We start from the raw sequence: 26060 nt of genomic DNA, 5'->3' as shown, positions 1-26060 counted from the left end.
CTCTCTTTTCACCTCACTTTACCTTCCTTCTGCGCACTTTTCCTCTGACTTCATTCCTTTTACTTCACTACTCCTGTGGTGAAGCTCAGACGAGTACCAGGCGAGGTTCAGGCCTGTGGAGTCATTGATGGCAATTGAGGCCCAGGTACTGGGCTGCATGTCTGTTGCACGTCTTCTTCGAGGCCTCTACTCTGAGAGGCCTCATCCAGGCAGGTTTCAGCTTCCCCGAGCCTCGGGGCACAGCAGGGCGTCAAACGCGCCCCCTCCCAGTGAGCGGGGGAGCCGGGGCGCGGATACCAGCAACGACAACCTCGCACGGAGGTTGGTGAAAATCTAAGCCCGCTCCAGCAGGCATCGACGGGCGATGCACAGCACCGCGGAGGGTCAGCCCCGCAACAGCGCTGCCGCCCCGAAGAGCAGGTAGAGGCAAAGCGCCCGCCTCCGGCGCTGTTCATGGGGCCAGAGCTCCTGTGTCGCGGCCTCCGGTCCAGGCGAGGGTCCGTCACCCGGCGCCGAACCGCAGGAGGCGGGAGGCGGCCCGCGGCTCCGAGCGTGTAGGCCGCAGCCACGGAGCTGGCAGTACAGCGGACCGCTCACTGCCTACGAAGCGGCCGCGACATCCGGTATGCAGCCGCAGCTGCCAGTGCGGGTCCCGGGCAACTGGGTGGGCGACGCCGGTCACCTTTAAAAGGAGGTGCAGGCGCCGCTAGCAGGTTATTTGTGCGGGCCAGGGATCGGAGCTGCAGTTTATGCTGCCGCTCCGGTCGCCATGTTGGCCACGCCCCCGGTACTCAGCGTTATAATGAGGACAGAATTGAAAGGGCATCCATTGCATCACTGGGTGGACTTGGTGCGGAAGGAACATTGCACATAAGAAGTCTTGCCACAAAGGGTAAAGGATGCAACAGACTCCAGTCACCCCAACGAAGACCATATCAATGAACGAATGAGGGAGATTGAGGAAACCACGATCGGAAATAAAACCAACAGTTATGTTTGGAAAGAATTGAGAAACGACGGGGTCAAAACAGAGCACAGGAACACACATCCGAACCAAACGGCGGAAGAAAACAATCTAACAATGGAGTCAATAGCCATGTGCATAACCAGCAAGAGGAGGAGTCACTATACCTCACGACTCGAAAGGCTTGGCGGGTTTATGCTAAGCATGTGTACCTACAGCCACATGTCTCACACGTTACTTACCCTGTAAATATCGGTCTGTGGCATGTAGGGCTATATATTCACATGCTATGCATATCCCTGCCATCCAGTGTTGAGCCCAGATGTGTACAAGTTGTTTTTGTTGTAAAAATTCTTGAGTCACACCGTACAGTGACTCCTTCTGATGGTTGCACTGCAGGTGCTCCTCAACACCATTGTTAGATTGTTTTTCCGTAAGACGGATGAGGATGAAACTGGAGAAAAGCATCTAAAGAAAGAGAGAGACAGGAAGATGACAATGCAAGATAAGTAAGAAGTAATGGTAACTGCAACACCCAGAGGCGTCCAGGAAGGAGGGTGGGTTCATGTGAATCTACAACACTAAAAGACACAAACAGATGCTTAAAGTTTATGCAACATTTCCTATTTGAGGCATTTGTGGCTGTATATACACATGCTGTGCATAGACTATTATGCAATCTTACTGTAAATGGGCGCTAGGCAGTCGATGTTAAAAAAAGACTCAAAAAGGGTACAAAGTATAGCCTCACCAACATTTGCTAGTTGGCGGGCTAAAACTTCTACAAAGTAGTGTTTAGTGAAAGTGTGTTGGGTACACTAGATAGCTGCTATACAAATGTCCGCTAGTGGAATGTTCCCAAGGAATGCCACAGAGGCCCCTTTCTTTCTGGTAGAATGGACTCCGGGAGGTGCAGACAAAAATCTTTTAGCTTTTGAACAACAGGTTTGAAAGCATCTAACTAATTACCTGGCTATGCCTGATTTTGATAAGGCCTTCCTTTATGTGGTTCAGAAAAAGCAACAAACAGTAGCGGAGTTTTTCGAAAGGGATTTGTTCTTTCCACATAGCACATTATGGCTCGTTTGATATCTAAAGTATGGACAACCTTTTCTGCAATTGAGCCAGGTTGTGGGAAAAAAATATACTAGAAGTTCTACAGACTGGTTAAAGTAGAAAGAAAAGACTACCTTAGGAAGAAATGTAGGGTTGGTGCGAAGGACCAACCAGTCTCTGTGACCCCGAAAGAAAGGTTCTTTCAAGTCAAAGGCCTGGAGCTCACTAACATGCCTTAGTGAGGTGATGGCTACAAGGAAAGCTACCTTCCAAGAGAGAAACTTTAAAGGGCATGTTTTGGGGGGACCTATAAGTCTGGTGAGGACAATGTCTCAATTCCCTTGAGTGAGAGAGAGAGAGAGAGAGAGAGAGAGAGAGAGAGAATGAAGAAAAGAGAGAATGAAGGAGAGAGAGAGAGAGAGAGAGAGAGAGAGAGAAAGAGAAAAGGAAGGAAAGAGAGAGAGAGAGAGAGAGAGAGAGAGAGAGAGAGAGAGAGAGAGAGAGAGAGAGAGAGAGAGAGAGAAAGATAAGGAAGGAAAGAGAGAACGAGAGAGATAGAATGAGAACGAGAGAGAGTAGGAGAAAGACAAAGAGAGAAGGAGATTGCCTTTTCTGGAGATAAGCAGACCCCGCCATCAAGTGTAGCCGAATGGAGGTGAAGCCTAGTCCACGTGTGGAGGTGTAGTAGGTAGTAAACAATGTTTTGAACTGTGGCTGCTAGGTGACTAATCTGTCTTGCGATGCAATAGTAGACAAACATTTGGCAGCATGGCAGGCATGAGTTGTGGGCCTTCATGCTTCCTCAAGAATGATCATAGATTCAGGAAGAATAAGGTAACCAAATTATAAGACCTGAGGAGTCAGTTCCCAAGGTTGAGACTCTTGATCAGGGTGCCCAGATTTCTCCATAATTCTGCATGAGAAAGTCAAGCCTGTTTGGGAGCCTCTTGTGCAGAATCATCAAAAGCTCGAAGAGTGGTGAACCATGGTTGTCCAGAGCAACTAGGATGAGGGTACGAGAGGTATGACTCAGCTTCCAAACAACAAACAGTGTGAGAAAAGAGCTGGAAAAGCATAGAAAAATATATATGACCAATTCATCCATAGTGCAGTGCTCATGAACTGTTGGTGTGGTAATCTGGAGATGAAGTTTGAGCATCTTACGTTTTTACCTCTGGCTAAGAGGTCCAGGACCAGAAACCCCAGCACAGGAAATACTCGAAGGGGGCTGCTATGTGGAGTTCCCTCTTGTGGACTTGTAGCCACATTCTGCTGAGAAAGTCAGCAAAGTCATTGTCCAACCCCTAGAAGGTATTCTGCATGCAGGTGGATCCTGTGGTGGAGAGCCCAGTGCAAGATGGACTGAGCTAGCAGAGAGAGTTGAAGAGATAAAGTGTGTAGGAAAGTAGCCTCTTTCTAGCATGGTTACCCCTACTTTTGGCCTGTTTTGTGAGTGCGTGTCAGTGTGTTTTTACTGTGTCACTTGGATCCTGCTAGCCAGGACCCCAGTGCTCATAGTTTGTGGCCTAATGAGTACGCCTGTGTAGTACCCAACTGTGTCACTGAGGCTCTGCTAATCAGAACCTCAGTGCTTATGCTCTCTCTGCTTTTACATTGGTAAATGTAGTCACTGGCCTACAGAAACAAATTTCAATTGGCATGCTGGACCACCACCCCTTACAAGTCCCTAGTATATGGTACCTAGGTACCCAGGGCATTGGGGTTCCAGGGGATCCATATGGGTTGCAGCATTTCTTTTGCCACCCATGGGGAGCTCAGACAAACCCTTGCACAGGCCTGCCACTGCAGCCTAAGTGAAATAACGCACACGTTATTTCACAGCCATTTTTCACTGCACTTAAGTAACTTATAAGTCACCTATATGTCTAACCTTCACTCGTTGAAGGTTAGGTGCCAAGTTACTAAGTGTGAGGACACCCTTGCACTAGCAAAAGTGCTCCCACATAGTTCAGGGCCATTTCCCCAGACTTTGTGAGTGAGGAGACACCATTACACGCGTGCACTACATATAGGCCAATACCTATATGTAGCTTCACAATGGTAACTCCGAATATGGCCATGTAACATGTCTAAGATCATGGAATTGTCCCCCCCCCCATTCCAAATCTGGTATTGGGGAGCCAATTCCATGCATCCTGGGGGCTCCACCATGGACCCCCAGTACTGCCAAACCAGCTCTCGGAGGCTTGCACTGCAGCTACAGCTGCTGCCACCTCACAGACATGATTCTGCCCTCCTGGGGTCTGGGCAGCCCAGTCCCATGAAGGCAGAACAAAGCATTTCCTCTAGGAACAGGGTGTTACACCCTATCCCTTTGGAAAAAGGTGTTAAAGGCTGGGGAGGGGTAGCCTCTCCCAGCCTCTGGAAATGCTTTGAAGGGCACAGATGGTGCCCTCCTTGCATAAACCAGTCTACACCGGTTCAGGGACCCCTTCTCCCCTGCTCTGGCAGGAAACTGGACAAAAGGAAAGGGGAGTGACCACTCCCCTGTCCATCACCACCCCAGGGGTGGTGCCCAGAACTCCTCCAGTGTGTCCCAGACTTCAACCATCTTGCTTTGCAAGGTGTGGGGGCACTCTGGAGGGCTCCGAGTGGCCAGTGCCAGCAGGTGATGCCAGAGACCCCTCCTGATAGGTGCATACCTGATAAGGTAGCCAATCCCCCTATCAGGGCCATTTAGGGTCTCTCCTGTGGGTTCTCTGCTGATTCTGCTTACAAGTTTCCTTCAGGAATCCTCTGCAACAACTTCAGACTCTTCTGACCTCGGATCAACCGCAGCCTGTTCCAAGAAACGCTGTAACTGCAACAAAGTGTCTACAAGAGACACTTTTCTTCAGCAACCTCAGCTCCAAGTCAGCAACTGCAACAGTTTCCACGGTGTGCATGCTCTGAGGACTCCCTGTTTTCATCCTGCACCAGAAGGACCGAAGAAATCTCCCGTGGAGTGACAGAGTCACTCCCCTACTCCAAGCAGGCACCTTCCAAGACGACGACCAGTACCCTGGGACTCCTCTCACAGCGATAAGCGTGCTCCTAAGGACACAGAGGGTGGACACTGTCGACATAGACGGTTCTGAGGTCCTGCTGATGCAATTTGGAGGAGGTAAGACCTTACCTTCCCCTAGAGAGACGGTACCCCTTTGTACTGCATCTTCTTCACCTCCTGAGGCCTCTGTGCACTCTTTGCAAAATTCCTTCATGCACAGCCTGGCCCGGGTCCCCAGCACTCCATCCTGTGACGCTCAACTTGCTGAGTTGTTCTCCAGCGGCGTGGGACCTTCTTTTGTTTTGCTGCATCAACCGCGTTTTGCGCCTCCTTTGAACCCGGATCCTGTGACTCCTGGGGGCGCTGGCTGGTATCCTGAGGGCTCTCTAAAGTGCTGAGAGCCCCCTCTTCCTGCTCACACAGAGTTGAGGCCCTCAAGTCCCTCCTGGGTCCATCCAGTGCCATTTTTACACAAAATGCACTTTTGTCGTAGCCAAGGCTTGTTGGCGCCTTCCAACATGAAATCTCACCTGCAACGATCTTCACACCGTGGGACATCATTTGTATCATGCAGGAACACGCTGGCATCTTCCTAGAGTGCATTTCTGCAGTCTTCGACTAACTGTGAACTCTTCTTTTGCAGTCTCTTCTGGGTTGGCAGGGACTCCTGTCCTTCTTGGAACTTCTTTCGACTTCTGGGCTTGGTCCCCTTCCTTTGCAGGTCTTCAGGTCCAATAATCCAGCAGTTACTCTTTGCAGACTTGGTTGGCTGCTGCAAAATTCCAAAAACTAGGTGTAGGGTGTCCTAAGGAAAATTGCAGTACTTTACTCCTGCTTTTCTGGGCTCTGGGGTGGGGTAATTTACTTACCTTTACTGTATTCTTACTCTTCCAGCGAAGAGGCGCGGTATGCAGTCTTGGAGCGTCTCCATCCAACATTGTTCAGGTTTTGACTCAAGGCTTATCAGGGCTTGTTATACCTGTTTGTTTCAACTTACGTGCTCAACACCTAACTCACCTGCTGCTGCTCAGGCAGCTATACTACTCTCAGTTTCACTATCCCAATAAGATCTTTTTCCCTTACTTTAGCCTACATAGCTGATTATTATCCACTACTCTGGCCGGACGGCCCAGCCCTGATGAAGTCACCTGTGTGACGAAACACGTGTTGGTTGTATATCTATGATGAAATTATGATTTCTAACACTCTCAAATAAAGGCATCATCTACTAACAAGACTCAAGATTTCTCTTCAACCTCATACTTCCTCTAAAACCTTCAACACACCATCAGGGATTTTCATCCTCATCACATGATTGGACAATATATTCTGTGTGCTGTGGCCAATTTGTTCCATAAGGTGCAAGTACCCAAGGTATCCACTACAAACCGGGCCTGCCTCCTACAAAGTGCCTCTCTGCTTCTGTATGTAACATATGGCTCTCAAGTTGTCCGTCCAGACAAGGACTACCTTGCGCACTATGTGGGGAAGGAAGACCTTGAGGGCTAGATGGACAGCTAAGAACTCCAGATAATTGATATGAAGACCACTATGACTGGGATCCCACTGATTCTGGACAGTAAGGTTTTGGAGATGCGCCCCTCCCATCCACTGAGAGACGCAGCCATTGTAGTGGTGATCTGCTGCACTGGGTCGAGAAAAGGCCATCCCTGCAACAAGTTGTTGGTGTTCCACCACTACAGAGAGCAATAACTGTGCCAGCTGAATAACACTACATCTTCCCAATAAGCCCCAGCCTGAAACCACTGATGTGATAAGCATTCCTGCAGCGGGCGCATGTGTGGGTTTGCGTGGGGTATTATGGCGATGCAGGAGGCCATCATGCCTAGGAAGCAAATGACTGTTCGGAATGTGACCTGTTGATTTGGCTGATAAAGAGGCAGCAACGTATGGAAGGACTGGACTCTTGCAGGACATGGTTTGGCTTTGCCAGCCTGTGAATTGAGGGTGGTTCCCAGATATGGCTTTATTTAAAGATGCTAGAGATGGGCCATTACTGCATTGATTGGGAAAAAAAATAACTGTTTGTGCAGGTCTATTGTGGCTCGAGTGTGTGCACCGCCCCGCTGTTGCATTGCTTTCTTTATCAGCCAACAATCAGGTCTGGGAATACGTGATGCCCAGTCTACGCTGGTGTACTGCTACTACTTCGCAGTCCTTCCAGATTTTCTCCAGGATCTTGGCAACCTGGGGCCCTAAATAGATATTCCCCATCGAAGGGCAGGTTGAAGAGATGCTGTTGAATGTCCGGTTTGAAGCTAGAGACACAGAGCCATGCACGTCACTGGAGAAAGACGCTGGAATTGATGCCTCAGGTGGGAAAGCTCAGGACTGTTGGTCTGATGACTGGTGGCCACTAGAACTAGCACCCCCCCCCCCAACCACCGACCTTCACCCCGCCCCCGCCCTCAAACCCAAACCGTTGGTCAAGAACCTGGGTTTTCTTATAGATGACCGTTTATCCATGAAAGAGTAGGTGGTCTCTACCTGCAGCTCCTATTTTGGTCTCCTGTGCATGCTGCATAAGGTGTTTCAGTGGCTTCCACTTCACACAAGAAAGACCCTTATGCAGACATTGGTAATCAGCCATGGATTGTGGCAATGCCCTGATGGTAGCAGCAAACAAATCCCTCCTAGTCAAATTGTAGGAGGTGCAGAACACTGCAGCCCATATGGTCTGCAACTGAACCCATTTTAAGATCGCTCTACTAGCTTCCCATCAAAAAGCGGACCATTTTTAAACTCTTATTTAAGTCAGATTCGCGGTTAGGCCCCGTTTACTTTCGACAAAAGTTAGTGCCCTGCTGTCCAGCTAGAAATTTACAATCTATAAATCAGTTTCTGCTTTGCCCCCAGAGGCTATGGATGATGAAATGTTGAGAATGGGTATTCTCTTATTTCTGCCCACACCTCTGGAACAAACCTCCCAAGTACATTCAAGTCTGCCTGGATCTGGTGCACTTCAAGAAGCACCTCAAAACCTGCATTTTTATATATTTTTTCTGGCTCCCTCGTGTACTTTTCCTTCGCCCGGACTGCGTTCCAGTGCCGCGATAACCTTTCGGGGAAAAGATGTGCGCTATATCAAATGTCCTTAACATTACAATGTAATCAGCGAAAGGGTGAACACATGAAAAGAAATACATAAATCATTTTCCATAGAAAGTGAGGATTCCAGGGTCAGTGAAAAGCTATGACTTTTGAGGAAAAGTGTGCAAAAATATTTCAAAACAAAAAGGATTTTCAAGAAGAAAAAATATATATTTATGTTGAGTCATGAAGGTCGATATGAATACGATAAATATAGGATTCCACCAGAAACTAGCATCTGAAAGTTGCTTTTATAAAGGTAGAATAAGCTGATACAATACCTCAGAGGTTAGAGTGTTCTCGGGGGCACTCTGAGCAACTGGTCTATTAACACTTCATCTTTTACAGAAGCACACGTCTGGGCAGTGGTGGTGGGGGGGGGGGCTCATTTATTCATGATATAGCAGGACAGGTTTTACCTAAATCTCAGAGAATGCTATTGTTTGAAGCTACTTTCTGGCCAATTGAGTCCAGTCAAACTTAAGCGACCATCTGTGGTGGCCATACGAAACTCCTGTCCAACTGTTGAAGGTCTCTGCTCAATGTCAGTTTCAGGTCAAAGAGAGCAGAGAAGACTGCTAGTGCATGCCAGGTTCCATCTCACTCCCTTGTAGAAGGATCCCCATGATTCTGACATCTCTGTTTTGCCAACTTCGAAAGATAATAGCAGTGACAGTTGGTGCCATTCAGCTCAGCAGAGGAAATGCACACTGTTCTTACCACAAACCCCAGTATGCTCTGCTGGGGAAGGAAAGTCAGCAGACCGGGCTCCTGCTCACTGCATAGCCAGTGTTCAAGAAGGGACTTTGATCCTCAACTTAAAATGGACTGGTTGCAGTTCATAAGAGTTGAACATTTTCTAGTGAGGTTCGGGTGAAAATTTATTGAGCACAGCTTATAACAAGCATTTGCAATGCAACGGGTCTCGCGTTTGCTCATGTTAGAGCTGATCGCATTGTAAACTCCTTACCCGACTTTTCATCTATCGGCAAAAGTGCTTTTATCTACGTAACCCGAAAAAGTGAAATTAACTGTGTAAAGCGCTCAACTTCTGCCAAGCGAAATCGCGCTAGGAAAATAGAGAAAAAGTAGTCCACGATCCGACAGAAAACAGCGAGCCTCGCATGATTTCTGTACTTGGTCGCTGCGCTCGAGGAGGGCTAACCACCGGAAAAGGCATGACGTGTGTATGCCTTCAACTAATAAAAGCAAGCAGATTTTACTAGGCAAGCCCACGAACCAATGAAACACACTGACGTGACGTCGACAGGGCTCCGAGCCCTTTTCTAATAACTAAAGCGTCTCGCTGCGATACGCATGCGCGAGCTCCTGCAACGCAGGCTCGACTCTAAAAATGGCCACAGCGACATCTGAGCCCAGATTTGGTTTCTTTTGCATTATTTACCTAGATGTCTTGGACAGTCTCTCACAAGTGAGGGGCACACAAAATGGCTGTTGACAACTAGCAACACCTTTTGCTCATCCTAAGGGTTTTGCTTTGGTCAGATGTTTTTTAAGAAGTGTGCAAGTGGAGAGGTGATTGACACATTTACGGCCAAGACAACCACACTACTCCCAAGGCTTCAATCTGGGCATCCAGAGCTAGGGCCGACACTGATGATCCTGTATTAACAATGACCCCTTTTTTGTGTTTCCTACTTTCCTGGTTATTTGAAAGATTCTGGAGTACATCCAAAGAAAAAGATTATTGAATTTACTGTACAATGAGCACAGTTTAATATATATATATATATATATATATATATATTTATTTTTTTCCAAAAAACAAATGTTAAGACTTAAGTGAAAAGTATTGGGCCAGTTTACTCTCAGACAACCCATGAAAGCACTAATGATGACACTGGACAATATGTATGTGGCCCTTCCCATAAGTAATATGACTATGAGGAATTGATGATTTGAAGAGACACTATGAGGGACCCAGACTTCTCTCAGGAATGACAAGCATGTGGGTTACTGTGCCCCCAGTGGCCAGGGTGACACAAAGGGCCAAAGTAAGTCAATGAACAATTATTTGAGAAAACAGTGATCTGTGCTGAATCGGCACCCCAGGAATGACATCATGCTGAAACCGAGAGTTTACTAGCATTAAAGCACAGGATGCCGAAACCAAATATTCTGCTTATTTATGTGGACGGTGATAATGTCACTTCTGGCAGGAGAAGTCTCTCATTTCATTCCACGAGCAAGACACTGCCTGACAAGTGCTCGCATGGCCAACAGGGCAGTTTGGTGGCCGCAACCTCAGCACACTCAGCCCGGCCGCTGCATACATCTGCCAGTATCAGTGTCTTCAGGGACCCCGAATGTGGGCGCACCATGCCAGGGGCTGGAGATCTAGCCCTGAGGGGACGATTAACCCCACCTGAACCGTGAAGTGAACTGGCTGGGCACGAACTGAGAAGTGGCAGCGGTGCAGGAATACACAAAATAGGAACGGATGCACTGCATAATCGGACATGTGACTTTCCGAGACGTTTGCATTAGGAGGAAAGAGAAAGGCCATGCTTCGTAAACAGTTGGGGCCAAGAGGCAGGAATTCACCCTTCTATCACTTGGGCTATTTACTTGGTATGGTCAAGTGTCAGTTCTTAGAGGGGAGGGGAACAGATGGTTCCAAACTGTTTCTCTCATTGCCTTCCTGAGGCACGTTGCCTTTCTTTGCTTTAAACTAACCGGCACATGAGTGTTATGTGCAGGTCAACTATCCAAATTAGCTTTAGTAGGGCTATAAAAATTCTAGCGGGAGAAGGTAAACTTTCCCAGTAGTGAAATTAATTCAGACTTTTATCTGAGAGACCATAAGGGTATTAGCTGTGATCATTTGAGGTAAGTACAACAAACTGTGACATTAATTTATCACTCTAGAAGTGTCACTCCAGAATGCAGTATTTCTAGCCGTTATATACACTTGAGTACGTCTGCCAATTCAGATCTAACAAGGTACCAATTTGTATTTATTTTTTTTAAATTGAAACTCCATCCCTATGTGAATAACAGAGGTAATTAGTTTATATGAACATGGGCGTTTAGTTACTGAGTATCACACAGGGAGACAACAAACACTTTCAGGTAGTGCTTAATTTGTAAATAAAAACGTGCCTTTGCTCAAAGCTCTCCTCAAACACGCGCCTGCAGCAATTGAATGTGCGAGCACAGAATATTGAGGCAGCATAATCCTAAAGCCTTCCAGGGTCTCTTTAATCCATTTACAGCCACTCCCTGTCCCTTAATCTCACTTTTGCAGCTTTCCCCCTTGGTGAGGCTTTTCCATATTTCTCTTCCTGCGTTTTTCACATGGGTGTCTTTTGCTTGCAGTAAATGCCGGACGCCGAAAAATAGGTGCTGGTCCCCAAAAATAAGTGCTGGTGGCCTCCACCGGCTCAAATTAAGCAAGAATTCAGGGTATATAAATAACATTTCACAAAAAAAAAAAAAAAAAAACACACACAAACACACACTTCCTGGTATTGCTTTTCTGTACATGAAAGCACGGCTCCCTGACCACCTCCTACAAAATCTAGGGCCAATTCCACAAATGAGCACAGGCAAAGCCAGCAGTTTTTCGTCTCAGTAAAACTACTGGCTGTGTAAATGTTTTTTGATTTGTTACTCAGCAGCACGAGCTGCTGTGCAGCATGTCTTAAAGTTTGTTTTTTTTAAAAGTGCCGTGCTGATCGCGTCATATTTTTGTTTTTTGTTTAATTTAAGGCATGCAGCTCATGCTGCTGTCTAACATAACTTTTACAAAACCCGCAAAATCTCTTGCATTTGAAAAACAATCATTGCCAAAGCCAGTCGGTTTTGCTTCTGCAAAATCTACTGGCTTTGTCAATTTATTTTTAAGACATGTTACGCAACAGCATAACAGGTCTAAAAAAAAATATTCATAAAACCCAATACATTTTTTGTTTGGTTTCTTAAAGATGGCAAATTAGCGGGTGGGGTTTCTTCATTTTTGAAAAAAAGTTAAGCAGGGTGAAACGTGCTTTATTTTTAAAATAGAATTTTAATTGAAAAACCACTGACAGAGACTATTGCTTGTGCTCTAATAGTAATCCGCAGTCCATGCTTTCTGAGAACTAGGTCTGAAGGATTTGTCCGATGCTCAGTGTCCATTAGGCAGAGCTACAGGACATGTTTAGAGAATGCTGTGGGTATGGGCGTTGGCACAGAGCTGGGTGCAATGCTTGGTTTTTTTTCTGGGCACTAGTACTAGCAGTAATTAGCGAGTACTAATGGCATAGCGGAAATAAATTCCTTACATTTCACAATAGACCTTGCTGAGCCACTCATCGAATGAATCATTTTTTGTCCTATAAAAATATGTATAATTAATGAACACAGAACGGGCACTGGGAAGACAGACTAAAAGCAAAAGAATAAGATATACCACAAATTGAAAGCAAAGTGGGGGGTGGGGGCGAGGGAGAAACTCTCCTACTATGGCAAACAGCTAAAAACTAAACCACGATCTCACCACTCCAAAATGCTGAAACATTTTTGAAATTTTGTTTCTTTACTTAACTTCAATACTTTTCACCCTCTGTTTCGCTGAGCACATAAGTGAAATTCTGCAACTCGCAGCTATTTTGCAAAGAAAAAAAAAAAAAAACAAGCGCTGGAAAAGCCCATAGGTTTCGCCTACGCAAATTTTATTAACTTAGTCAATATTTGTACATACTGCAGAGCAGTTGAGCTGCTGTGCAATATAACAAAGAAAAAAAAAGCTCTATGACACAGACAATGACAACAGATTTTGCATAGGCGAAACCTATTGGCTTTGCCAATGCTAGTTTACTCTTCTCGACTTGCCCGCGTCTATATATGTTTGGGCACGTGACAGTCTGAGGTCCAGCCCTGGGGAGGGTTTTACTGTTAGACATGTTATCAGCTGTGGTTTTTCTGCTCATTGGTCATCATAGCGCTACACAGCTTCGTGCCACTAGAGCTTACACAGAAGGTTTTTCTCTAAAAGATGCCCCGCGACAGACAGAGGTGGACGTAGGCTGATAAAGCACTATGAGGGAGGTGCGTCGGACAGCAAGACGCTTCTCCTTGGTAAGCACTCTACTAATGGCTTCACACAACATGAACTCTTTTCTTAATCTGGAACATTAGCGGACTAGAACAAATAACTAAAAGGCATCACGAGCAAACTTACTTGAAGAGGCACAGCGTCCCCACTGCACTTTTGCAAGAGGCACACCTTAGCAAGGTCAGAGGCTCCACTATCGGTGGAACGGCCAAATGTTTTAAACTACTTACTCAGCTTACTCCACAGCGGTCCTGCGGGTCACTTTCATATCAGGGACTCATCAAATAAACACAGAACAGACATTTGTATGTGTATTAGGCCCTTTGGATGGTAGCAAAGTGCATATCCTAGGTTTTTACCAACTCAGGCGAAGTCACACATTCGTACACAATCTCCACATTTATCGCAAAGGATCTTCGGGAGCATTTCCTTATTGGGGAACGGTGGGAGGGACTTTAATTGTACACTGGACACTGCGTTAGAGAGATCCTATCACCCACAAGGACATTTAGAGATGAACTACCCAAATGGGCATACAACTGGGGCTTGACTGATGTTTCTGGGCATCCCACCCAGGAATACTCGCAATACTCTCCCCTTCACGCCCTGCACATGTGCATCAATATGTTCTTTGATTCACCTAATTTCATAGGACATACAAATGACGGAATACTTTATCTGATCATAGCCCATTGTTACCATCTCTGAAAAGGGCCTCTACAGGGGACAGGATCCCTTTGTGGGGCCTGCAAACGCCTGCACTGGAGGATGCCACATAGAAGGGCATAATCGCGGATGAAATTCAACACTATTGACACCAATGCAGGGACTGTTTCTGACCCTCTGATTGAATGGGAAGCCTTTAAGGGGTACATATAAGAGGGATCTGCATTAAAACCTCTATTGGGGTGTGCGCAGTACGTCGGGCAGTTAAATAAGACTCTGTAAAGCAGGATATGGTACAAAAAAAGACAATATCACACTACCCTTAGTAACAGTATGCCAAAGCATGATCACAGAGAGTATGTCGCTCAAAGACACATGGAGGGAGACAAATCAAGCCGTTTATTTTCAGAACGGATTCAAGCAGTTCCGCCCAATGGGCTTAACAGTCACCCGTCACCCGGATGTACATCCTTTGCATAGACAAGTAGATATAAATGCGGTGTTCACCACATACTATCAACAGTTGTACGCACAACCATACATAATTGACAGCAATTGCATAGATAATTTCTCGATGCCTACTAGGCTGTAAAAGCTTTCACATGATTCGGCGGTCGAGACGGGCTCATCACAAAGTCAAAGACTGCTGTCGCCTTTAAGCAACTTTCAAAAGGCAAACCCTCCAGCAGCAACTCTTGAACTCTTTAAAACTTATCAAGCGGTCTTGTCAATTTGGTGGCTCTACTGGGCCAATGTGAAATATTTTGGTAGGAAATCATCTCACATAGGATATGGAGTGGGTCATGGTCAGCAACTGGACTATATCCAGGCAAACTGGAATTGGCTTTATGGGGCACAGTGTAATGAGCAGTCAACTGATTGGGGGGGGGGGGGGGGGGGGACTCTGCACCACAATGGGGGCAATTACCCAACATTGGGATTGATATTTTCGTGCTTAGTTTGTAGGAAGCATGGAAAGGTCAGGGTATTCCCAAGGGGAATCAATCAAGGAAGAATGGGTTTGGCAGGGTTACTGGGTGATATTAAAGCCTTATGGAACAAGCAGTGGCCTCTCTAGAAGGGGGAGGAAAAGGGCCCATACCCCAGAATGATTTGTGCTGGCCCCATCACCAAAGCTGTTGAACGTACCAAGAGATGGAACAAAACACAAAGAGACACTGCATTTTGCTACTCACTTTAATTTGTCCAACCACCTTTCATTGCAAAGGTGTAATAAATACTTTAAGGAAAATGTGTTTGTATGAGTTACTGAATTTGTTTAACAGTGCAGGAATAGTTGCTAGCAGTGATATGATAAATGGCTCTTTTAGGCAAAAGAGCTGGAGTTAAATGACCCCTTCGAAGCTGTAAGTGTCGGGATGGGGTGACACACATGCACTTGAAGAAAGTTCTGGGAAGAGACATGGCCAACCAGGCGCAAAGGTGGACACGCTGTAAGCTCATACAGTAACAGTGGTAGAGCAGCCAAACCCTCTGCCAACCTCAACCCCCACAGAGTGCCACCTTAAGCAGGGCTCCAGGAACACTGCACTTGCCCCGGTGAGCTAACCACAAGCGCTGCAGAAGACGGAGCCTGCCTATCGCAGCAGAGCCTGTCACTATTGTGAAGTGGCCATGGCAGAGACATCTGGCAGTGGAGGATGCAGGAAGAGCCCCTGCTGGGATCCCGACCATGATTTGTTGCCCAGCATGATTGAAGTGAGCCGGGGAGGTCCTTCTGCTGGGCCCAGAAGGGTGCGCGGAGGAGAGGTGGTAGTGCTTGCAGGAGTCTGCCGGGACATGCTTCTTCTTGAGGGCCTAACCTGGCACAGTCCACTGCCCGCCTGAGACATCAACACTCACTTGGTCTATTGTAAAGAGCTCCAACACCCTTGGGTAAGGTTCATCTATACAAAACAAATCACATAAATAAATAAATAAATAACAGTGGTTCAGCAGAGTGGGGCATTTGATGGGTGGACACAGATACGGACCAACAAAGGGAAACGGTACATCCCCCACCACGCTATCCACGCTACCAAGACATCCAGAGGTCACAGTAAGAACCGGCCCCTACAGGTGTAATAGAATACTTTCCTCCACTTCAATGAACTGGATTGCTGATTAGGGGAAATTCCTGGGCGATGGAGCAGGATAGACGGGCATTATCCTCCTGTACCGCACTACCCTGTATCCGCTGGTAAGAAGACCCCTCCCCAAAGACACATAGCCAGCACAAGCAGACTTGCTCGTTCACAATGTGCTGCTGCGCCTGGGGAGCACTGGGTGAAGGGGAGAAACCATGACCCAGGGTTGACACTACCGGGAAGCCACATAAGCACCCAACGTTCTATTCATTTAGGAAGAAGAGCACTAAACAACACCAGATAAACTCACTTGGGCACACCCCCTCTAACTCCCTACCTTCTAATGATGGCGAAGATGCATGTTGCGACCAATACCAAACACAACATTATTGACATATATGCCAAAATCTCCATAAAGACTACAGAAGGCACCAGCAGCAATGCCAAAGAGGCACAAGTTACCCCAGTTTGTACCTCAGAGCAGATACTCCAAGCTCCACATGATCTCCAGACCACTACGGAGAGGCTAATAGGCAGAGCAGGTGAGGAAGTGGGGCTTCTCCACCAAGACGTGCAGAAAATTGCTGACAGTTATGGACAGCGAAAACCAGGATTCCCGCTGCCCAAGATACGACAAACTCACTTTCCACTGATGTCACCAAGCTCCAGGAAAGAGTAAGCTACCTAGAATGCAGAGTGAAGGATGCAGATGGTCGGTCCCAGAGGAACAATCTGCATTTCGTAGCTATACCAGGGGAAATGGAAGGGTCAATTCCAGAGGCCTTCCCGGCCATAAGGCAGGCAACATGGATGCCCACAGGTGCCATGTCCTCTTGCTTAGTTATTGAGAGGGCATATAGATCCCTGATGGCTAGACCCCCCTCCAGGCCACCTCCATACCCAATGATAGCTTGTTTCTTAAACACTGTTGACAGAGATACCATATTGCAACAAGTCTGCCTCCATGCCAACTTTCTAGTGGATTCTACACAAGTCAGTATACCCCCGGGCTATATCCCCCACAGGTACAATAACAAAGGAGATCCTACACTGAAGTGAAGCAGAAGTTTAAAGCGATGCTACTGACTAACATGGTACTGTTTCCAGCAAAAGAGAAGGTTGTGCATGATGGGTGTAGGAAGTTGGCTCTGTATGCACTATTTCAAAGTAAGGAATAGTATGCACAGAGTCCAAGGGTTCCCCTTAGAGGTAAGATAGTGGCAAAAATAGATAATACTAATGCTCTATTTTGTGGTAGTGTGGTCGAGCAGTAGGCTTATCCAAGGAGTAGTGTTAAGCATTTGTTGTACATACACATAGACAATAAATGAGGTACACACACTCAGAGACCAATCCAGCCAATAGGTTTTGTTATAGAAAAATATCTTTTCTTAGTTTATTTTAAGAACCACAGGTTCAAATTCTACATGTAATATCGTATTCGAAAGGTATTGCAGGTAAGTACTTTAGGAACTTCAAATCATCAAAATTGCATGTATACTTTTCAAGTTATTCACAAATAGCTGTTTTAAAAGTGGACACAGTGCAATTTTCACAGTTCCTAGGGGAGGTAAGTATTTGTTAGGTTAACCAGGTAAGTAAGACACTTACAGGGCTTAGTTCTTGGTCCAAGGTAGCCCACCGTTGGGGGTTCAGAGCAACCCCAAAGTCACCACACCAGCAGCTCAGGGCCGGTCAGGTGCAGAGTTCAAAGTGGTGCCCAAAACACATAGGCTAGAATGGAGAGAAGGGGGTGCCCCGGTTCCGGTCTGCTTGCAGGTAAGTACCCGCGTCTTCGGAGGGCAGACCAGGGGGGTTTTGTAGGGCACCGGGGGGGACACAAGCCCACACAGAAAGTTCACCCTCAGCGGCGCGGGGGCGGCTGGGTGCAGCGTAGAAACAAGCGTCGGGTTCGCAATGTTAGTCTATGAGAGATCCCGGGATCTCTTCAGCGCTGCAGGCAGGCAAGGGGGGGGTTCCTCGGGGAAACCTCCACTTGGGCAAGGGAGAGGGACTCCTGGGGGTCACTTCTCCAGTGAAAGTCCGGTCCTTCAGGTCCTGGGGGCTGCGGGTGCAGGGTCTCTCCCAGGCGTCGGGACTTTGGATTCAAAGAGTCGCGGTCAGGGGAAGCCTCGGGATTCCCTCTGCAGGCGGCGCTGTGGGGGCTCAGGGGGGACAGGTTTTGGTACTCACAGTATCAGAGTAGTCCTGGGGTCCCTCCTGAGGTGTCGGGTCTCCACCAGCCGAGTCGGGGTCGCCGGGTGCAGTGTTGCAAGTCTCACGCTTCTTGCGGGGAGCTTGCAGGGTTCTTTAAAGCTGCTGGAAACAAAGTTGCAGCCTTTCTTGGAGCAGGTCCGCTGTCCTCGGGAGTTTCTTGTCTTTTCGAAGCAGGGGCAGTCCTCAGAGGATGTCGAGGTCGCTGGTCCCTTCGGAAGGCGTCGCTGGAGCAGGATCTTTGGAAGGCAGGAGACAGGCCGGTGAGTTTCTGGAGCCAAGGCAGTTGTCGTCTTCTGGTCTTCCGCTGCAGGGGTTTTCAGCTGGGCAGTCCTTCTTCTTGTAGTTGCAGGAATCTCATTTTCTAGGGTTCAGGGTAGCCCTTAAATACTAAATTTAAGGGCGTGTTTAGGTCTGGGGGGTTAGTAGCCAATGGCTACTAGCCCTGAGGGTGGGTACACCCTCTTTGTGCCTCCTCCCAAGGGGAGGGGGTCACAATCCTAACCCTATTGGGGGAATCCTCCATCTGCAAGATGGAGGATTTCTAAAAGTCAGAGTCACCTCAGTTCAGGACACCTTAGGGGCTGTCCTGACTGGCCAGTGACTCCTCCTTGTTTTTCTCATTATTTTCTCCGGCCTTGCCGCCAAAAGTGGGGCCTGGCCGGAGGGGGCGGGCAACTCCACTAGCTGGAGTGTCCTGCTGGGTTGGCACAAAGGAGGTGAGCCTTTGAGGCTCACCGCCAGGTGTGACAATTCCTGCCTGGGGGAGGTGTTAGCATCTCCACCCAGTGCAGGCTTTGTTACTGGCCTCAGAGTGACAAAGGCACTCTCCCCATGGGGCCAGCAACATGTCTCGGTTTGTGGCAGGCTGCTAAAACTAGTCAGCCTACACAGATAGTCGGTTAAGTTTCAGGGGGCACCTCTAAGGTGCCCTCTGGGGTGTATTTTACAATAAAATGTACACTGGCATCAGTGTGCATTTATTGTGCTGAGAAGTTTGATACCAAACTTCCCAGTTTTCAGTGTAGCCATTATGGTGCTGTGGAGTTCGTGTTTGACAAACTCCCAGACCATATACTCTTATGGCTACCCTGCACTTACAATGTCTAAGGTTTTGTTTAGACACTGTAGGGGTACCATGCTCATGCACTGGTACCCTCACCTATGGTATAGTGCACCCTGCCTTAGGGCTGTAAGGCCTGCTAGAGGGGTGTCTTACCTATACTGCATAGGCAGTGAGAGGCTGGCATGGCACCCTGAGGGGAGTGCCATGTCGACTTACTTGTTTTGTCCTCACTAGCACACACAAGCTGGCAAGCAGGGTGTCTGTGCTGAGTGAGAGGTCTCCAGGGTGGCATAAGACATGCTGCAGCCCTTAGAGACCTTCCTTGGCATCAGGGCCCTGGGTACTAGAAGTACCAGTTACAAGGGACTTATCTGGATGCCAGGGTCTGTCAATTGTGGATACAAAAGTACAGGTTAGGGAAAGAACACTGGTGCTGGGGCCTGGTTAGCAGGCCTCAGCACACTTTCAATTGTAAACATAGCATCAGCAAAGGCAAAAAGTCAGGGGGCAACCATGCCAAGGAGGCATTTCCTTACAATGGGAAAACAGTTATTTTATACACGCCAGGTGGTGTGGGACTGGCTGGACCTGTGGGGATTGAATCAACATGGCTGGGCAGGGCGCCACACCCCAACACTCAAAGGAGTGCAAGAAAAACCCTTACTCTGCGAGACAGAGCAGATCTATAAGACTGAGACGGGGTTCATGCCCCAGGAAAAACAGAAGAGGATGGGGGGGTTGAAATCCCCCACAGTACAGCTTGGACGACGGGCCCAGCAATGGGGAAGGATGCTCCAATGCTGATGCAGAACTTGGAGTGGGCCTTCCGGACGCCTTTCAGGGGCAAGCAGCTAACTGACTTCTCCATAGCCTTTTTACTACTGAACCTTATATTCTCTGCTCTGAGGGGAAGAGGGCATGCCTGTCTCCTTGTGTTGCTCTGAAATGCACATATTATAATGGAACATAATGGTAGAATTAGCTGGGTTAGTTGTGCAAAATTATATGCATAGGCAATACATTTGGCTCGGAGCAACACTGGAACCACGCTCCCCATATGATACATACACACAGTTTGGGGTAGGGAATGGATACTTCATGTTCAAAAGTGTAGGTAGGGAGGCAGTTGGTACATTATATAGGTTAGTTTAGACAAATGTTCACACAACACACTGCGGTGCAGAGACCTCTCTTGCTCTACAGACAACACCATGAACACCCCTTGACAGCACCGTGTGACATTTCGAATTCTCTCATGGAATGTCAATGGCATCAATAATAAATTCCAAAGGGGTACAGTCTTCCAATTCCTCAAACACAACAGACCACAGACAATACTGCTGAATGAGACCCCTTAACTGGGCAATCACTGTCCTTTTTTAATCACGTGGAGGCTGCACTAGAATATATTATTCTTGCAAAACCAACACCGTCAGGGGGACAGCAAATCTACCCCAGAAAAAGTTTGCTCTGCAGGTCACAAAGACACACTACAACAATCAAGGCTGATTGACTGTTATAGAAGGAACTCAGGGCGATGGTTATTGGACCGTGGCTTTGATTTACCCAACCCCCCTCCCCCCCTTCACCATGGTAAAAGATACACTGCAAGCACTTGCACAAATATTACTACAGATCCACACCTGGACCCGCAGCCTAACATGACCATCCGACTGTAGAGGACTTCATTGTACCCAGTTTTTTGGATCTTGATAGACAGGCTCTCCATGAACCCCTGACTGAAGAAGAACTATTCAAGCGGTTTCAGTGAGGAAAACACTCAGCCCCAATGGTTATCCCGTCAATTCATTTAAGAAATATTCTTCCTGATTGGCCCCATAATTAGTGGGAACATACTGTGAGGCCACTGAATCTGGACAGCTATCCTACGACCTCTATAGGACTATTATCTCTGCAATTTTAAAAAACAGGAAACCACCAGACAAATATGCATTGTACAAACCCATTTCCATTACTAACCTGGAGTTGAAGCTCCACGCAAAGATTCTGGCTAATTGCATACTCCTAACAGTGATACATCCAGACCAAAATGGGTTTATGCCAAAGCACAGCACTGTGCACTGCCTGAGGTGTCTCCACACCACAACGGAGTGGTCTGCAGGGTAAGGGGAACACAAGGCCCTGGTGTCCATCCATTTCAAGAAAGCTTCAGTAGCTGTATGGTGGTACTTCACGTTCCATTTGTTAGAACGTATGAACTTCGGCCCCCACTTCTGCTAATATATCTCTGTATTCTACTCTAGGCCATGGGTGAGGGACAAAGAGAACGAGGAGCTCTCACTGGAGTTTGTCATTGAGCGTGGTATGCGACAGGGATGTCCTGTCACCCTCATCTTAGCCCCAGTGATGGAACCACTGGCAGAATACATTAGACGAGACACCCAGGTCAGCAGTTTTAGATGGCCAGGGGGTGCCGAAGATAGAACCTAATATGCTGACGACGGCCTGGCTTTCATCAGCAAAACCAAGTCCTCCCTGCCTCACTGCAAATATTGCGAGTATAAGCTGACGCATCAGGACTGAGGGGTCAACTGGACTAAATCTACATATACTCCACTAACTGGGGTGCATGATATTCCAACACACATCAACCTAAACTGGACAAAGCACATTTTTACATACCCAGGCATACACACAACACACACCAAAGAGAGAGCATGGGACATGAATGTTGCACCCCTGGTCTCTCGGGTGAGTCGAGACAGGGATATCTCAGAAAAATGTCCCCTCAACACAGCCGGTAGGGGAGCATTTTTCAAAATGATATCCCTATCCCAACTGTTATACACCCTACAAAACTATCCATATAACCTGCCCCCACATTATTTAACTCTCTGCTGTGAGTGATCGTGAAGTTCCTATGGAAGGGGAGGGGGCAACCATGCATTGCATACTCCAAGTGTGTGATAAGCCCGTATGACGGGGGCCTAGGAATAGCCAATTATATTATTGGCTAGTCATATTTTGCCAAACAATGACTGGGTATTTGCTGACCATATATATCTTTTAATAGCCACAGAGCTTCGAGCCCTTGAACACTATGGTTTCCTCATTTTAATATAAGGGAATTACCACCACACTGACTTCCACCCGGTGACACCAGCTTCACTGTACTGCTGGCACCAGAGGCTGCGAACGTTTAAGTGGCACAAGGTGCCAACCAAGGAAACACCACTGTGGACTGGAAAATGGCTTAAACACACGGCTACATTGTAAGAATTACACACCTGAGACAATATCAGGATTTCTAAACTGGGAGACATATGAGAGGACAGTTCAATACACACCTTACAATATGTTTAGGACACATACAACGCGATTCTATTGGTATTTAAAAATATGCCACGCCCTCGACCAACACCGACAAAATCCGCAAGTCCTTCTAGATTACATTTCCTTAGAAGATCACACCACATCTCAGATGGGGAGGAAAAGATTCTCAGAGCTATACCACACATTAGTAAACAATACCTCAGACCCGTTAGCGGCATTTGGGTAACGATGGAAGGTGCCCTTGCAGAGGAGGACTGGGTGGAGGCACGGGTGGCTCCCAGGATTCTAGCGGTCTACACTAGGCTGCGGCTCATTCAACTGAAGTACCTACATAGGGTTTATTACAGCACCACGAAACTGAACAAAATTTAGCAAGGCCCTCGACGTTTACAGTGTAAACAACAAATGGGCACATTCTTCACCTTATAAGGGAATGTTCAATGTTACTTGGGTACAGGTGCACAGTCTGCGACACCCTATGTTTGGAACTGGGGAGGCCATTGATAGCTGAACCCAAAATCTTGATATTGGGACTGATGGGAAGGTGGCAGATGCACTAGATTGCTGGTGACAGTGGGTACCATACTTGTGAAAAGGGAAATGACTAAACGCTGGATAGCAGAAGGGGCACTACTCAAACGCCCCCTCCGGTGGAGTGGTCTCGCAGAATGGACTACTGTGTTAATGCCAAATTATATCTCCAGGAGATGCGTGAAAAACACAATAAAGTTGGGGGGGGGGGGAGGGAGTGTTAGGATTACACATTCCAGGATTTGGCTGTTTTTAGATTGCCATCAATCGTGTAATATACGGTGCGGCGGGGGAATGTGGTTCACAACAGAGAAGTGTTAAGAAACCCAATAAAAAGAGTTGGGAGAAAAAAATTAAACGGGGGGGCGGTGGAGAAGAATGCTCTGAAAGAACACAGGCGAGACAACAAACAAAAACAACCAGTTATTTGCAGTCCACAATGAGAGTTCATAGAGGCCAGGCAATCCTCACACCAGCTTGTGGCATGTAGCACTCGAAGGTCTGTTAATTCTCGCAGTCCTGAAGCAGCATCCGCCCTGCATTACTGCAAGAACAAGTACTGTCCTGGATTCACACCCCGGAACCGAACTAGTTGTATATCACATTTGACGTTTAAAAGTTAGCCTTTCCACCACTTCTCTCCTGAAACAGTACTGTTTCTCTAATGCCTGCTGGTGTGAGTTCACAAAAGTGTTCCCTTCAATACTCTCTGAACTTGAGAACTCGCATGTAAGCAAGTATGGTGCAATTTCGAAATGTACACGAAACCCGAGTAAAGCATGACTGTATTCCTCAAACCACAAAAGACGAGGCGGGGCCCTCATGAACCCAAGAATGGCCTTTGAAAGGCGCCCTGTACTTGTCTTTTACAATGTAAACTGTGCTTTCTGGAGCGTGGCCACTCTACACACTGTGAACCCTTTGTGTCAGGAAGAAAACAGCAGGTCGCAGGCAGGATTTCAGGTAAAAATTACCAACAAATGCAGATGAGAATTATTTCGATCGATACCACACCAGCCCAATCCAACCACCACCCTTTGCATTTCGTGCGTGTCCTGCATTTGTAGCCAACAGCAAACAGCATGCTGGGCCTGGTTTCATTTTTCCTTGTCGTTCTCGGGTGGCTAAGGCAGGATTTATGGGGAAAAAATACAAAATAAATAAGTTAAATTAAGTCTAACACCTTTTGCAAATTTAGTTTTACACCCAATACCACTTTGCAGGCTGGAAAAGGTGGCTTCGCGTACATTGGTTCGCGTCAAGTGAGCCGTGTCACGCGCGAAACACTTTCAGTCTTTCTGGGCCAACGTCATTTTGCAAGCTGTTCATATTTGCACTGCACAAAGAAAAAAACACAAGCTGGCGAAATACCAGTGTTGACCGAAAGAATTATACATGAGGGTCTTCAGCAGCTGCGAGTGGGACATTAAAAAATACAAGCTCCCAGAATACACGCGCGGCAGCCTTTAACTGCAACCTTTGTTAATCAAAACACGCGTGTGATTGGGAGCAGTTAAACTTACATTTAAGCACTATCTAGTTTCCAAGTGTACACCGACACTCCCCTACTCTCTGCTATCCCTCTACTTCACCCGAGATTACTGCCTGACATCCTTTCGGGAGAGTTTCCAGTTACCTGAGAGATGTTGCCGGCCGTCGGTCCCCGGGCTCGGCTCCAGGAGCAAGGGCAACACGTCTCTCTGGAAATCAAAGGTAGCGTGCAGCTCCAGCAGCGCCATGGCTGGCCAACGGGCGCAACTCTGAGCTTCAGCCCGGCTCCCTGCTACCTTTTCCCGGGACCTTAGGCGCCTCTCAGTCACACGTCCATGAACTCAGCACACTAGGTGCTGCGAGCAGATACTTTCATTTTGCTTGTTTACTGCGGATAAAAAAAAAAGTGGCAAAGAAACGCCCCCGCTTCCCATTGGCGCAGCTGGGTGTCTGTCAAGCTCTGGCCCCAGGCGGAGGAAGAGTTGGACACATGCGGCCCTCGGGGAGGCACAGTTCATAGCGAGCTTGCTGCGACCACCGAAGGCTTTATGTCGCGAAACAGGTTAAGCCTATGCTACCACCCCTCTCGGAAAACTTGACGGCGTTAGCCAAAATGTTATTTTTCATCTTTTTTTAATACTACCGCCTCCTTCGTTAAAGTTACCAGATGACTCCACGTGACCAACAACAAAAGTGACGAGTAACACCTGATAACGAGTCCTTTTATGGTATTTTATTACACATCAGGACTCGTTTTAGGCCAATGAATCTTTTGACCCAGTTGAGAGACACCGTAGAACGAGATAGCTAATCAATATATCAATTAATACATCAATATTGTCATCAATATTTATCACAACAATGCATTTTACTTTAGTCAAAGTCATTAATCAATTCAAAGACACTACCATGACGTTTTAGCCATGAATAACCACACCTTGTTTAGTAGAATTTTATGAATTGTATTCCCTATTAATTACAATCTAATAGCAAATGCGTTAATCTCAACAGCAAGAAACATAATAGCATAGTCACAATATGGCAACTTTGATAAGCTTTCATTAAAGCGAGAGTCACAAACATCAGAACATAACACGGCGTGAACATAGATCAAGTTTAGCAGAGTGTCTAAATTGCGTCAGTTTCAACAAAGCATAGTCTCAGTCGTTTGTCTATTTGCGTCAGTTTTGGTGAACACCTTTCCTAACCACTGATTAGCATTAGCATGTTGGGCTTCATGCAAAACAATTTAGAACATCAATTTGGAAAACATCTAGCTAAGGTCTCTGTCAAAAGCAAGCAGTTGGTACCTAGAAAGGAAAAGCAAACAGACAAATTACAAATGCATTGTCATAATTACCCTCCAAGGATTAGGTCAGCGCACTGGTTCAGTCTTCGTCTTCAGGACATCAGTCAAATCGCCATCAGTCAGAACTCAGCTCTGGGGCAAAAGGGCACTTCCCTCATAAGGAGGAAAGGTGTAAATGGGCAATCTAAGAGCGAGGATGGTTTTA

General features: G+C 47.1%; 1 protein-coding gene across 1 annotated transcript in view; it reads right to left on the bottom strand.

Moving 5' to 3' along the window:
- Positions 1–24933, bottom strand: part of GSAP (gamma-secretase activating protein) — a 646974-nt gene extending 622041 nt beyond the window's left edge. The window contains exon 1 of the mRNA XM_069229679.1: positions 24692–24933. Coding sequence (XP_069085780.1) covers positions 24692–24794 — 103 coding nt within the window. The 5' untranslated portion in view covers positions 24795–24933. The remainder of the gene's footprint in view (positions 1–24691) is intronic.
- Positions 24934–26060: the final 1127 nt, after the last annotated feature.

This window comes from Pleurodeles waltl, chromosome 4_1 (genome assembly GCF_031143425.1).
Source record: "Pleurodeles waltl isolate 20211129_DDA chromosome 4_1, aPleWal1.hap1.20221129, whole genome shotgun sequence".
NCBI lineage: Eukaryota > Metazoa > Chordata > Amphibia > Caudata > Salamandridae > Pleurodeles > Pleurodeles waltl.
This window is presented reverse-complemented; position numbering and strand designations above follow the sequence as displayed.